The following is a 16,660-nucleotide window of genomic DNA, read 5'->3' on the forward strand; positions in this document are numbered from 1 at the left end:
AGGCATTCAACCTTGTAAATTGGTATATTTTTATGGATTTTGAATCCTTTTTTATGGGATCAGAGATTTCGAAATTTTTCAACACCTGGGATTAACATAAACATTTTATTAGCGACATTTATGGAGAGAAGAGAATAGTTTTTTTTTTTTTAGTAAGTGAATAATTTCATTGAAATTTTCACAATATGTTATTGAAAGATTTAATTGATTGCCATTATTGACTTTTGTGCTGGTATCACTTTGAATAATCGATATTTAACAGTTAGTACAAAGCTAATTTATGTAGAGCAATAAATTCTAAACATTTAGGAAAATTTGAATTAAAAATTAGATTTTGAGTCTTTTTTATTATACCAGGTGTTAACAAAGTTGTAACTCAATATTCTGAGCTAAATATTGGAGATACAAAAAAAAAATGCGAAAAAAGCTTTTTTTAAGAAAATTTAATTTTTTACTTTGAATTTAAGCGTGTTTGAATATACTATGTCTTAAAAAAGTTTAAAATAAATGTTCTGGAGCCAAATATCGGAGATACAAAAAAATGATTAGAGAGTTATTTTGTAGGAAATTTAATTTTCTATAAAAAAAAGTCCTTTATCGTTATAATTTTTTGAATCACCAATATTCTTTAATTATCTATATTTATTGATTATATCATAGCTTATTTATTCATAGAATAGAATTTTATATTATGTAAGACTGAGTAGCATTCCTGGTTTTAATTTTCATAGATTGAAGTAAAATTTACTATTGAGTTAGTCCAAATGTAGAATATAAATTTTTACCACAGAAACTGTCATGAAAATATTCAAAAAAATTTTAATCCCTAAATGTTGAAATTAATTTTCAAACTTTAAAATTATATAATTATGAAAAAATTAAGATTTAAACTATTTTTTAAGATTGTTTAAGTAAAATGCATGTTCAAAAGCTCATAAGGATTAAAATTTTTAGCTGTAATAGAGTTTTATTAGAGTTTTAATTAATTAATGAAAAGTACAACAGAACAACAACTTCTAGCCTGATAAAATGAAAACCAATTTTGCTAGATGCCCCACTTTCTCCAATAAAAAATTTCTCTTGAATTTCACTAAAACTTTATACTGAAGTACAAACCAGAACCCAACAAAAAAAAAAGACTTTGAATTCAAGAAAAAAAATTTTATGACCTTTTCAAAAAAATTAAACTGAAGAATCAAGAGTACTAGAACCCATTAAAAATAGAAGGGAAGCTCGATACAAAATACAAGAGAGTGCGTAAATTAGAAAGAGAAAGACCGGTTGCAGGGCGGCGATGGCACCTGACCGGAAAGCATCGTCACAGTCCACGAATTCAGTCCTCATTCCCCCTCCGCCCCCTCAGTCTTATATTCTTAACTCCATATATTCTTCGCTCAGCATTATATTTGTATTATATTACTATACATAACACATAACACATTACACTCTTTACCTATGCTTTCACCCTTCCTACTCCGTCCTCTCCTACTCTTCCTCTTTCACCGTCTCCGGTTCTTTAATTGGGGATGATTTAATACAAGCGATTACTTAAATTATTTCAAACTTTATGAATAAAAATGACTCGATCCAGCCTACATTATTTTTCATATTTTTAACAATCTAACGGTTTTTGAGCGTTAAAATTTATAATTTTTGTATATGTATATAGAAATAAATTTAATAACAGGATATTACAGCACATGTTTGCATGGTAGTGATTGTGGCGACTTGGTTTCATAAATGAAAGTGTCTTCATTCATAATGTTATTTCCATACAATTGAAGCTATTGATTTATATCTTATAACTTTTAAATTTTATGTATAATAGCGCGCTACCATTTAATATCAGATATACATAATTTTTATTGTTATTTTTATCAATACGTTGGGGCTAAAATGTTTTTTATTATTTCGGAAATAAATCTAATTGAGAAAATCACTCGTGAAGTTTTGAAATCAAAATTCAGAGTCTAATGATAAAGAAATTTTTTATTGTATAAAAAAAAAAAATATCAAAATTATTATTAGAACTCAGATGGAAGAATTCATTAACTGTTAAAAAAATTGACATTTATTCACGTATGAACGAAGTAAATGAGATTTTCTGTACTCGTGTGTGAGGACACAAACTTAGCTTGTTGCGTCAACCTTATAGTTGCCTAAAACTTTATTACTCTGTCGCTTTTCAACATAGTTACACGGGAAAAAATTTCTGGGAGAATTTACGATACAACTATTGTAAAGCTGGACTATACTTTTATTACTATTAATTGTCAAATATTTTAGAAGAAAAAATACTATTTATTCATGAAAAAATACGATATTACTATTGTAAAAAGTAAGAGATGAAAATTTCCAGTGCTGCCTCTGTATCTTTCCAATAGAACTATAGCAAATTTTACAATAGTTGAATCGGAATGTTTCTCAATCAGTGTGAGTGATGGCCGTGCACAGCGCTAGACTTCAAGTTTATGTAAATGTTAAAGGATATGCGTCTTAGTTTACCTCGGATAGCGTAGAGGGAGAGTCTCTGGCTGCCAACACAGAGTTTTGGGTTCGATTCCCAGATAGCACGAAAACGTCGGTTTCTTTTTTCGATTACTGTACAGGTACCAATTAGTCCAACTTTCTATCTCTCTCTCTCCCTAATATTTTTTAAAATAGTAAAAACTCCTTCAATTTTCTTTCCGTGTATATGTATTGTCAACAGATAACTTCAAATTTTCTTTAATACACGGAAAGAACAAAATGACACTGGATATCATCCCAGATTATACTGAGAGAAAAGAAATTTTCGATAGTAGCTAGTATAATCCAGATTACAATGAGTATAATCTAGATAACACGCAGTATAATCTAGATTTTTTTAACTACTATCTGAAATTCTTTTTCACCACAGATATCACTGAGTATAATCTGAAATGACAACTAATGTTATCTTGTTCTTTCTGTGTAGAGTTTATTTATTAAATTTTTTTACATTTCTAAAAAAATCTTGAGAATATGAATATAAAAACGAATGTAGGATTTACAGATATATGACAATTTTTGAAGATCTTTTAAAAAAGAAAGAGGTACTAAGACCATGTTATTATACTGAAAAAAATAATCGGTAGAGGCTACCGATTGGTGATCGGTAGAGGTTACCGATTTTTTTTCGGTAGAGGCTACCGACTTACATTTACCGAAGAAATATTTTTTGGGGCTCATTACTAAAGCATAAATGACATGTCAACATGATTTTCATGTGACAACAACATGATTTTCATGTGGCAGTAACATGATTTTCATGTGGCAGGCAATTCTTTATTAAAAAGTTGATGTAACGTTTTCATAGTTGTCGCTTTTCATTGCTTTGCCAACCACTTTGACAACGATTACTATGGCAACGGTTAGATAATAATGAATAAAATTTGTAAAAATATTGATTAATTAAATTTTCGTTGATAAACATTTTGACAGAAGCGTACTCAAATGATAGGTCTCGATGAGCGTAACATCAGGATGAGCTTATTTCTTAAAAAATTTCAATAATTAGGAAATTACGTTGCATTTTGTCCACTGATGATATTTTTAATGATAGAAGCTTTTTAACTTTTTAATAAAGGATTTTATATATATGATATTACTCATATTTATGAAATATATAAAAAATTCATGTGAGTATTTAAATGGAAGGTCTCGATAAGTGTAATACCGGAATAAGCTTTTATCGTTAAAAATATTATTAGTGGACAAAATACAACGTCATTTCTTGATTATTAATATTTTTTGAAGTATAAACTCATCCTGATGTTACTCTCATTGAGACCTTTTATTTGAGTACACACACGATTTTTTTCATACATTTCATATGTATGATATTTTTCATATTTGTAAAATATATAAAATATAAAAAAAATTCATGTGGGCATTCAAATGAAAGGTCTCGATGAGTGTAACATCGGGATGAGCTTATATCTTTAAAAATGTTAATATTTCACAAGATACAAGGTCATTTCTTAACTATTGACATTTTTTAAGATATAAGCTCATCCCGATGTAACACTCATCAAGAGCTTACATTTGAGTACCCATATGCATTTTTGATATATTTTTCATATATACATATATATAATATATATAAATATATGAAAAATTGATGTGGGTACTCAAATGAAAGGTCTCGATGAGTGTAACATCGGGATGAGCTTATATCTTAAAATATGTCAATAGTTCACAAGATACACGGTTATTGCTTAATTAATAACGTTTTTGAAGATATAAGCTCATCCTGATGTTACACTCATCAATAGCTTTCATTTGAGTACCCACATGCATTTTTGATATATTTTTCATATATACATATATATGATGTATATAAATATATAAAAAATTCATGTGAGTATTTAAATGGAAGGTCTCGATAAGTGTAACACCAGGATAAGCTTACATCATTAACAATATCATTAGTGGACAAAATACAACGTCATTTCTTAATTATTGACATTTTTTAAAATATAAACTCATCCTGATGTTACTCTCATTGAGACGTGTCGTTTGAGTACGCACACGACTTTTTTCATACATTTTATATATATGATATTTTTCATATTTGTAAAATATATAAAATACATAAAAAATTCGTGTGGGTATTCAAATGGAAGATCTCGATAAGTGTAACACCAGGCCAAGCTTACATCGTTAAAAATATCATCAGTGGACAAAATACAACGCCATATCCTAACTATTGACATTTCTTAAGATAATAAGCTCATCCTGATGTTACGCTCATCGAGACCTTTCATTTAAATACGTTTCGGACAAAATGTTTATCATCGAAAATTTCATCAATCAATATTTTTACAAATTTCAATTAATAATATCTAACCGTTCTCATCATGGTAATCGTTGCCAAAGTGGTTGCAATAGCAACAAAAAGCGACAACAATAAAAACGTTACATCAATTTATAAATAAAGGATTGCCTGCCACATGAAAATTATGTTACTACCACATGAAAATCATGTTGCTGTCACATGAAAATCATGTTGACATGTCATTTATAAAAAACTATTTCTTCGGTAAATGTAAATCGGTAGAGGTTACCGATTTTTCGGTAGAGAATACCGATTTTTCGGTGGAGGTTACCGATTAAAATCGGTAGAGGCAACCGATTAAAATCGGTAGAGGCAACCGATTAAAATCGGTAGAGGCAACCGATTAAAATCGGTAGAGGTTACCGATTAGAAAAAAGCTGCTACCGAAAAAAAATCGGTAACCTCTACCGATTTTAATCGGTTGCCTCTACCGAAAAATCGGTAACCTTTACCGATTATTTTTTTCAGTGTAGGAAGATTTCCTTAGAAAACATCTTAGATGTTGCAGAGATACTCAAGTTTAAATTTACATAAAAATTTAGTTACAATATGTTTTATTTTGTTTAGTTATACCGAAAAATAGCATCGGCTCAAAAGTTTACGTCGCCGAAACCGCCAGGGTAACAGAACCGGCTTTGTCAACACGATTACTGCCGCAATTCTTAACAGATCTCGATGCAACTCATTACATTTATTCCATGAATAAAGATCTCGGTCAAGTTCGAAAATGGGCTAAATCGGTTTATTAATTCCAAAGTTTTCATGAAAATCAAAATTTTACGAGATTTTCGTAATAACCTAAAAGCTATAATTGATAACTAAATTATATTTAATTTACTTTAATATACTTTCTTTTTTATTTTTATTTATAGTTTGTAAAATTAGCAAAAATATTAAAAATAATTATTTTGATGTCATTGTCCTTGGATAAATACTGCATAACTCATTTTTTGAAAATTTCGTAAAGTGCACGTTATAGCTTATTAAATCAAGTAAAATTAACTTAAATCAAGAAAAATTTATCAGTTCAAGAATGTTTCTCTTGGTTCAAGTTAATTTCCTTTTTCTGTTCAATTAAAAAAATATAAGTCAAAATGACTTAAAAATTTTCCTTAGCTTTTTTAAATTTCCCGAAACAGTTAAATTAATTAAATAAAATGTAATAATGAAGGTAATTACCGAGAGTCTAATATATCTGTAGGTAATATTTATAAAATTAAATTTATAATTAAAGTTATAAATAAAAATGTATCTTATAAGCGTCTTTAGAGGCAGGTAATGATGAAAAAGGCATTAAATTCAAAGTAGCATTAGAGAAGAGTACATCGGACTTGTTATATTGTATTATTATATTATTCTGGTTCTAAATAAGGCGCAAGTGGACTCGCAGGTACATAAAGATGGCACGCGCGGCTTATTCTATCGCTTCCGGGCATCACCGTGCTCGCAACCCGCTACTAATTGCTCTTTAATGCACTCGCGCAAGTGCGTTACTTCAAATCCACAAACTTTATCATTTTTTTGCTACTTCTTTCCACAAATCTTAGTAATTATTAACCATAAGTGTAATTTTAATCTTATTCCATTCCAATTCTACTCTATAACTCTGATTATTTCAATACTCGACGTATAAATAATTATAATTCATTCTACAGAAAACGTAGACGGTAAATGTATGTACATTTTTATTTCAGAGTGGTATAGAATGAAAAAAAAAATAATAATAATTTATAAAGCCCTTATCATATTGAGTACATGGAATACAATAAAGGAAACGGAAGATTAAATTGAGTTGGACAAGGGCGAGGTGTTCTGATGATGGGCGCGTCTGAGATTTCCTGTCGAGTTAAAGGCATCCTTTTATGCTTTTTTCTTTTTTAACTGTCTCTTTTATAAATAATTATGTATTACAATATGTATAATAGACCGTTGAGTAATAAATATTTCAATACAAAATTTGTTATTTCTAGATATTGGTTTCAATTATTGTCCTTTTTTTATTGTTTGCTAAAATTTTTTATGAAAATTTTCAAAATTATAACAAAATGAAATTGCATTTATTTTTGTTTATAAAAAGTTGAAGTAATAAAACATTCTATGACTTTTCTTTCAGTGTTTACTTAACATCAGATTTTTTAAAGTCAAAGAAGAGATTTAAAAAAAAATTTTAATTTTAATTTTGGGCTTAACGTGCAAAATTTGAAAAATTGAAATATTGACAATGTTTATTTTCAAATTGTTTCATTTTTGAAACCGTCGCATCACCTTTAAATCGTTGATCGATCGTCAAGCATTATAAATACCTGACATGGAAAGATGGAATTCTTAAATCAAGAAGAAATAATAATGATTCATCATTAAACATAATAGCTATTCGAAGATAAATGCCAAAAATACATTTTTTTTTTATTTTTAAAGTCACAAAATAAATTGAAAAAATCATAAAAATTGGACGAATAATAACGTCAATTAAAGATAATTATGCATACACGAAAAAAAAAAAAAAAAAAAGGAAAAATTACATAACATAATAAATAGTAATAATGTATCGCTTCAGATTTAAAACTAGAAAAATGAGGCGAAAAAAATTTTTCGATCGCAAAGCACGCTCTACTTCGCATCATGAGTCGTGCAAAAATGCAGTTCAAAATAACATTTTTAAAATTCAAACTTGGAAAGTTAATTTATAAAAATTAGAATCTGAAACTGTAATTTTTCCAGTTTTTTATATGAAGTGCCACGTTAAATTATATGATGTAATTTTTCCCTTTTTCTGTGTTTTTTTAAAAATAAATTTGATAAATTTTAACTATCTTTCACGACTGAAATATTAGTTCAATAAAATTGACAAAATTCAAAATTTTTTGAAAAAGAAAAAAAAAATTTTCCAACCCCCAAAACTTGTTAAATGAATGGCCAATTTCACACTCATGTTCAAACTTGATCTCAGCACTGATTCATAGAATAAGCTCACATAATTTCATTAAGATTGGTTTAGAACTATGGGCGCAATCCTGCTGACTTGATGCTTTATATTGCATATGGGGCACTCCACGCCAAATCGACCACTTTTGACCCTGACCCCTTTTGATTTGGCTGAAAGTTTACCATCCTTTTCTACCCTATCAAAAATGTCTCTCATAATTTTTTAAAATTATTTTACCCAACCAAAAAAAAGTTATGAATTTTTCAAAAAAACCGCTTTTTTATTTTTGAATTGCCATAACTTTTTCAAAAATTGACTTATCGGGACGTTTTTTTTTTTCAAAATTTTTGTTATTAAATGTTCTTTTTGGAAAAAAATATAAAAAAATTATTCAAACCTATCTTCATCGCTATTTTTTAAATTTTTCGAAAAAACTCCGAATTTCTTGATGAATACCAATTTTAGTTTCTTTTTTCTTTTTTTCATATGAAACTTTGACATTTTCTACAAATATCCTGAAATTTTTAGAAAGGTGTTTTTTCGATTTCTATTTTTTTTTTCAATTAAAAAAAAAAAATTTTTTTTTTAGTCGTATTTTTTATAACACTGGTCCAAAAATTTCCGGGAATCCTCAAAAACCAAGAAAAAAGTATAGAACCAAAAGTTGAACATGTTAATCATCGAGAAAATCAATTTTTTTTTAATCAAAGAAAATTGAAAAACAATTGTTCTTTTTATTTATTGTTTAGTGAATGGTGGGCATTGAAATGAACAATTCTTCGATACTCTAAGTTTTATGGTTAAAACGGTTTTGTCAAATGGTTTAATACATGATTATAATGTCTCAAATGCAATAATTCTTAAACTAATAAAAACATTTTGCTAAGCTAAGCAAGAAAATATTCTTTAACAATATTATTTCTGATGATGACACTTAATTAATTTTTTTTTATGAAGAGGATTCATTGGTGGCGCAAACTATCATTTCTCGAAGACGTTTAGAGTAATTTGAAAATAGACTTGGGCCTTCGCAAGGATTAAAAATTTAAAAAGCAATTCTGAGCAGCTAATCTGGTCAACTTTTAGTTCTATATTTTTTGTTGTTTTTTAATTTACTTTGTTTTTAAAAAAATTGAATTTCTCGATGATTAACATGTTCAACTTTTGGTTCTATACTTTTTTCTTATTTTTTGAGGATTCCAAGAAATTTTTGGACCGGTGTTATGAAAAATAAGACTAAAAAAAATTTTTTCAATTGAAAAAATACCTTTCTGAAAATTTCAGGATATTTGTAAAAAATGTCAAAGTTTCATATGAAAAAAAGAAAAAAGAAACTAAAAATGGTATTCATTAAGAAATTCGGAGTTTTTTCGGAAAATTTTAAAAATAACGATGAAGATAGGTTTGAATAATTTTTTTATATTTTTTCCCAAAAAGAACATTTAATAACAAAAATTTTGAAAAAAAAAAACGTCCCGTTTTTTTGAAAAATTCATAACTTTTTTTTGGTTGGGTAAAAAAATTTTAAAAAATTATGAGAGACGTTTTTGATAGGGTAGAAAAGGATGGTAAACTTTCAGTCAAATCAAAAAGGGGTCAGGGTCAAAAGTGGTCGATTTGGCGTGGAATGCCCCATATATAAGTAAACTTTTAAGCTAATATTATTTTTTGACATAACTCGACAAAATAAAACATATTACAACAAAATTTTCTTAAAATTGCGACATATGACCGACTACAATAGCTAGATGTCTAAAGGAATTTACCTAATGAAATGGAATAAAAACAAAATTTATTGACTCAATTTTTCTATTATTTATGCCCAAAAATAGGTGAAACTTAGTTTCAGCATTGTTAATAAAATTTTTTCTTAAATTTGAAAAATTAATGATAACAATAAAATGTAACAAATAATACATTTTACTGAGTATACGAAGTAGAAGATAAAGTTTTCGCGGCAAGAGCAGAGAGAAACTAAAAAAAATACTTTGGTCATAAAATAAAGCCTTATATTGCGGCAATACTTGCCGAGGGAGTACTTATTTTATAGTGTGATCGATTTGTGATTTTATAACTTCAGTTGTCTGTATTACGCTTGTTTTACGTCGAGTTGCTACTCTGGTTCAAACGAGCCGCGGAAGGAAATAACAACTAGACTTTACATATTGGAGCGAGCTCTTCAGGTCATTCTTTAATCTTTTGTTTGGGTTTATTCACGCGTACTATGAACTGGATCGATCGTAAATATCGAGAATATTGGAAATTGTTGTATGTATATATTTATATTTAAATATTGCTAGGTTTTATTATTCCAGTAAGCTTTCAAATTTATATTTTACGGCTACCAACAAATTTTTAACTTAAATTACGAATACTTGATTTAAAATTTTTTTTTATTTTAAAATTATTTTAAAATAAATATTAATTTTTTTTTTATCAAAAACATAGAATAAAACTCTTTTGTTATAATTTTTACAAACAATCGAGTTTTAAACATAAAAACATAATTTATATCACTTATGATTAGTTATTAAAAAATTAATTTACAATTAATATAAAAACGTAATAAACGAAGCGTACGGAGTCATTGGAGCAAGTAGATCCCATCACTATCATTCTACATCCTATTTAGAACCATTAAATGAGACAATGTCCTGACGGTGTTTTAGCTGACTCAACAGAATCCTGATCGGTGGTCTTAACGTCCTCAGCGGCAAGTGCCAATATTTCCTCACATACTCGTTTGTAAACCCACGCATCGCCTTTCAATCTTTTCCTACGTATACCGACAACCGGTTTATCATTAGTTGAAAATCCATCCAGCAGACAAACTTCTAATTCGAACGAGCAGATTTTCCTTTGATTACCAAATGCTCTTTGACCTTGCTTTATATTCTCATTGTCATAGACCTCAGTTTCTCCTTGTAGAATGAAGCTACCATACAAATAATTTTTCTGTTAACTATCACCTGTTTAGATCTACTATACCTATTACTACATCTATTTATTTTTTTTGTCAATTGGAAATTGTAAATTACCCTTTTTGTCGACAGAAAATTCCTTTACGTTGTAATGCACGTCGTAATTGTGATAATACATCTTTTGGACAATTATTTGATGTTGATGATACATTACAAAGGCCCTTTAAATAGTTAATAATAAATTTTAAATGTATTATTTAAAGTTTTTATGTTCTAAATTCTTGCTTATAACTTATCGTAAAAATTCGATTAAAGAGTTGTACGCACTTAGTATTTATAGAATCGAAAGGTCTCTAATTTTAACATAATTTTCTCAATTATATTTTTAGAATTTATTAAGTTAATCGCGAAATACTATCTTAAATAGTCAGAATTTTTTATTTTAATAAATTATGAAGACTTATTCATGTCTTAAAATGGAGTCTTATTTTTTGTTTTAAAATGAAGTTTTATTTTCTATCTAAAAATTTACAAATATAAAAAGATAAATTTAAAAAATAATAAGAAGATATAATTATATATCTTTTTTTTTCAACTTTCTAATATCAAAATGAAATTATTAATTTTCAAAGCGGGAAGTAAAAAATAAGACTTCATTGTAAGACAAAAATAAGACAATAATAAGATATCTTATCGAGACAAGATTGAAAATTTTTTTTTAATTTTTAAAAATAAATCCACTATCAAGCGTGCAAGTCATCAGAACAATATCACCTAAAATATTAAAAAAATATTATTTCGTTGTTTAAACTAATTTAAAATATGAAGATATCAGTTTCAGTTCAAATTTTGACTGGACGATGAGAGATACGGGAAAACTAATAATGACTATTTTGATAGAAAAATAAATTTCTTACAACAGAGATATCATATGATTTTTTTGAGTCTTTAGTATTTAACCAAAAATTCAGATTTTAAACTTCCTAAACACGTGATATAATCGGAGACTAAGATTTTTAAGATTTAATAATTTCGTATTAATTTTTTGACAAAAACAGAATTTACACTTTAGTTTTTGGTTTGATGATTCCCAATGGCTTTGATAATTCGATAATCATTAATTAATATTTTATATTAATGACTTCCTAGAGATCGTCTACAGGAATTAGCGAAATGATTATTAAAAAAAAAAAATAAATAAAGTCACTACTTATATCAATTTTCATCTTAATGACAAAAAAAAAAAAATTAAAAAATCGCTTTTTTCGGTTTTCTAAGTGCGTATAAACTCTCAAATCACCAATTATTAATATTCGTCTCAAAGTCAATCAATGAACTTGAAAAAAAAACTTACTTTTCCACTAAGAACAATAGGTTGATCCGGAGAGTTATCATTGTTAACGCACTTAAGTTTCCTTTTTGGCGTCAAGACATCTCTAATACGATTTAGTCCACGCTCTAAACCTATTATTACCTTCCTAGCACTACCTGGTGTTGCATTTGTACCTGTACCCTGTGTACTATCAAATATTCGTTATAAAAAACAAACCAGCATTATCACCTATATAATATTTTAATAAAAATCTAAGCATATGTTGCTAACAACTTACAATTTATTTTTATCTTTCGGTGTAACGGGGACTGTATCGTTAAACTTATCCATTTGAATTCTCTTAACTGGTACTAATAAAAATAATTAAATTCATTGATTTATTTATTTATTATACCCGAGTAATCGAATAATTTTTACCGAAAATGTACTACCAAAATAAACACTCTAACAAGCTAAGTAAAATTATTGTGATTTTTAAGCTAAACAAGCAAACTTATGGGCAATTAGAAGTAAAACCGTAACGAAAGTAACTGTAACTTTAATTACTTCAAGTATAATAGCAATAACTCACCAGTCGGAGATATACTGTCGTCTTCCTCATTAGTATCATGAACTCTTTTACGAGCTCCCGAAGCTGGAGACTCTGTTGACGGCTTCTTTATGTCCGGTATTGGCGACAGTCCTCTCGTAGCTTCTGATTTGTCGGTACTTTTTACTGTCAATGGTCTTCGTGGTGAATTGTCCAATTGAGTTATTAGGGTTTTAACTTCGTTTTCGTTTCTCATATTTTTACAGTTCTGCAATAAAAAATATTCACATTTATTAATCACTACTAGATGAATTTCTTAAGTGTTAATAAATTCATTTATTTGTAAACAATTTGGTTTTTTATTAAATATATAAATAAATATTTAGTTGAAAAAAATACATTTATTAATAGTTAGCAAATATTCAAATTTTTTGTTTTTTTCTTTTGGAGTGAATAAGTTTTTTTAACAGATAGATGTGAATATCATTCATAAACAAAGAATGCAATAATCTTTTATAATAAAGATACGACATACTAATTATTTTTACCGCTAAAAAATTTTTTTAACTTTTTATAACCATTGTTTAATTCTATTTTCGATATTTTTTATAAAAAAATAGTTACTAATTCAGATCTAATAGAATTATTTATTGAAGTTATGGAGTTGTAAAAAGTCTCAAAGTTTCATTTTTCTACTCACTTTCTATTCAAGAATCTAAACAAATGTTTATTAAAAATTAATAAATTGTGTTTAATAAACGATTTGTTAACTGAGAAAAAATAGTTATTAAAACCATAAAGATTAAAAAATTGTTTAATGACAGTTTAAAAAGCTAAAGGTTCTAAGTAGAATTCATAAAAAATTTTTTTAGTTATAATTGAATATACCAAAAAAAACATACCTCAGATAAAAGATAACAGTAAGCACCAGGATATATCCTTAGCGGTAATCGTTTGCTCTTACGATCTAGCAACAACAAATACGTCGCTGTTTTGTAATCATTCCGGGTACTATTTAGTAACGACTCCCATATATTCTGAACTGAGTCATAACATATTTCTGATAATATCCCCAATATTTCGTTATCTTTTTCCAACTGGAAAAAAAATTTTCATTTTAGAATTAAGTAGATTAAAAGTATTGCTAATAAATAGTAATAAATAATAAGTAGTATGATTTACTATATTTTTCTTTGTAGGGATGAAAGGTGAAGAATTACTGCCATTTATAACCCACGAGTGATTGCAGAGTTCTTCAATAGTAATACGTTTTTTTGGATCAGTCTGTAACATTGCACGTATCAAACGCTTACTACTACCAGAGAGCCAGCTTGGTTCGTCGAAATTTCCACTCTGAAATTTATTAATCAACAAGTTATAATAAATCTTGAATAACAAAATTAGAAACTCGAGTTATGATAAGTAAATACCAAAATTTTTTTATATAAATTGTCAATATTATTGTCATCAAAGGGAAGAAAACCGCATAATAATGCGTACAATAACACTCCCATACTCCAGATATCTACTTCAGACCCTAGAAAAATTTCACTAGTTTAATAATTAACAGAAAAACAAAAAATTCAATTGTCTTAAAATGACAATGATCTATAAATTTATATGAAATTTATTATTAAATACCTAAATATTTTTTTCCTAATATTAATTCAGGTGCAGCATAGGTTGGAGAACCACACGAAGTTAATAAATGAGTTTGCATTCCGCCTTTAGGTTTAGCACACAACCCAAAATCAATTAGTTTCAAATTTTGCTCCTTGTCGAGCAATACATTTTCCTAGTTAAATCAAATAATCAGAATTAAAGTATTGTATATATTGTATATATTGTTAAAAATATTAAAAAGCATCTCAAAATTTTTAAAATCAATATCTAATTTAATCATCATTAAAAAAAAACTTATGATAATTTCAGTAACTTAAATGAATAAACTAATTTTAAAAATACCTACGGGTTTTAAATCTCTGTGAGCAAAACCCAAACTGTGTAAATAAGCAACTGCTGACACAATTTGCCGAAAAAATTTCCTTGATTCATGTTCAGTCAATCTATTTTTTTCAACTGTTAACAGAAACAAATAAATCTTAGTAATTATTAACAATGATAATAAAATTCAATTTTTTTGAACCAACTTGAGGACAAAATTTAAAAAATTTTCCTTTGAAAATTGTGAATTGAACATTTTTTCAAGTTCTCATTATTATTGTTAGTATTAAATCTAGAAAGTAGTAAGGTAAAAGCCCCAATAGATGATCATGTACCAGTATATGATCACTCCATGTATTTGTATACCTATATTTATGAATATAGATATACAAATACATGGAGTGATCATATACTGGTACGTGATCATCTATTGGGGCTTTTACCTTAATATAAATAATATTTAAATTAGAATTTTGTTAAAACAATATTTTTTTTTCTGTGAAAATTGAAAAAAAATTTTTTTTTCAAAACGCTAAATCTGAATTTTTGGAAAAAATCACTATTATGATACTAAAATAAGCAGATATTTTATTATTTTAGAAATAAACTTCTACTTGAAAAAAATATTTTTCACAAATTCCATTAAATAATTGTTAAAAATTACTTTACGTGTGATACATTCTAAATTTCTTTCACGATAATTTCTGTATTTATAAAAAATCCGAAATACGGTCAGATGTCTGCTAATTTTAGCATCATTCAACCACAACAATTATAATCATAATAATAATATTATTAAAACAATACACTGTCTTACCAATGTGATCAAACAATTCACCACCAGAACAATATTCTATAATCATGAAATAGTGGGTACTCGTTTCAATTGTTTGATACAATCTGCATATATGTTGGTGTAATAAAGTTTTTAACGCATCGATTTCTAATTTCACTCTCGGCAGATCTTCCTAAAATGACAACAAAAATTAATTTTTTAAACATTATAAAAATAATTTTCAATTGAAAAAAATAAAATTAATAATTAAAAAAAAACATACTCCTAGGGCTGCTTTTTCCATTATTTTAATGGCTACTTTTTCACCGGTCGCTAAATGAGTGCCTAATTTAACTTTCGCGAACCCTCCGCAACCGATTGTTTTGTCAAGTTCATAAAGACCTTTCAATGCTGTGTATCGCACCATTTTTGTGTTATTTTTTAACGTACTAAATGTATAAAGTTATACCGGTATAACATTAATTACAATTATTTATTATTTATACAATGTTTTGGTTATGACTACAATTAAGCGGTTAGCTTGAGTAGTCAACAAGACAACAAACTTTAGTTTACTTGAGAAAAATTTAATAACATCTTTCTCTTTAGTGTACGCTGGTGTCCAGGTGCCGGCCTGCCGGGTGACGCGAGCGAGAGAGAGCGTTTATTTCAAATAAAGTAACGGAATTACACAAAACAGTTGCGGCGCGCGCATGTGTAGTTTTCTCAAAATGGCGGTAACGACGCCAGTGCTTGAAGCGCGCAAATTTGAATCTATTTTATATTCAATTTTTAAAAACTGAAACTAGATAAAATTTTACTTTTTAATGTAATACAATTTATGATTTTAAAATTGAGATGTATCCGATAATTTTTAGAATTTTCTCAACAAATAAATTATGTCTGCTAATTTCTTCACTGTTATTATAATTTAATGATTTTATTAATTAATTTATACACTTGCTATTGAAATTTGTTTGTTTTTCGTAAGAATTTTTGTAAATGTTTGTAATTTTTTATTTACAAAGATAAATGCTGTTGATATTATCAAAATACCTTACAAGTGGATTTTTAAAATGCAAAATGATCTTTGGTTTTCTACATTGATATCTCCTATAATCGTAATCAAAATTCTATTCAACTCTAAAAATATCTAAATAGTCGATCAACAATGCAATTATTACGTTTTATTTACTTAAATAAAATGGCCAAAGAAACGATTTGTATGTAATTAAAACTTATTATTTTCTTAACTGACAAAATATCGAAAAAATATTATAAACTTAAAAGATTAACTGAGAAACTGTGAGTTTTATGAGATTAATTTGACGTCTACTTTAGTTTAATGATTTTTTTCGGTTAAGCATTTTTATA

General features: G+C 27.3%; 1 protein-coding gene across 1 annotated transcript; it reads right to left on the reverse strand.

Annotated features, from left to right (window-relative positions):
* Window positions 1-10,293: 10,293 nt before the first annotated feature.
* LOC123270691 (maternal embryonic leucine zipper kinase-like) lies at window positions 10,294-15,942 on the reverse strand. Its single transcript, XM_044736853.1, has 12 exons — window positions 15,570-15,942; window positions 15,329-15,479; window positions 14,537-14,646; window positions 14,209-14,362; window positions 13,998-14,104; window positions 13,750-13,920; window positions 13,470-13,664; window positions 12,610-12,835; window positions 12,316-12,388; window positions 12,060-12,225; window positions 10,823-10,926; window positions 10,294-10,719 (listed from the first exon to the last, which is right to left on the reverse strand). The coding sequence occupies exons 1-12, from the start codon at window positions 15,711-15,713 to the stop codon at window positions 10,422-10,424; spliced, it is 1,899 nt and encodes a 632-aa protein (XP_044592788.1). The 5' UTR covers window positions 15,714-15,942; the 3' UTR covers window positions 10,294-10,421.
* Between the last annotated feature and the right edge of the window lie 718 nt (window positions 15,943-16,660).

Source organism: Cotesia glomerata, linkage group LG8 (genome assembly GCF_020080835.1).
Source record: "Cotesia glomerata isolate CgM1 linkage group LG8, MPM_Cglom_v2.3, whole genome shotgun sequence".
In the NCBI taxonomy this organism is placed as follows: Eukaryota; Metazoa; Arthropoda; class Insecta; order Hymenoptera; family Braconidae; genus Cotesia; species Cotesia glomerata.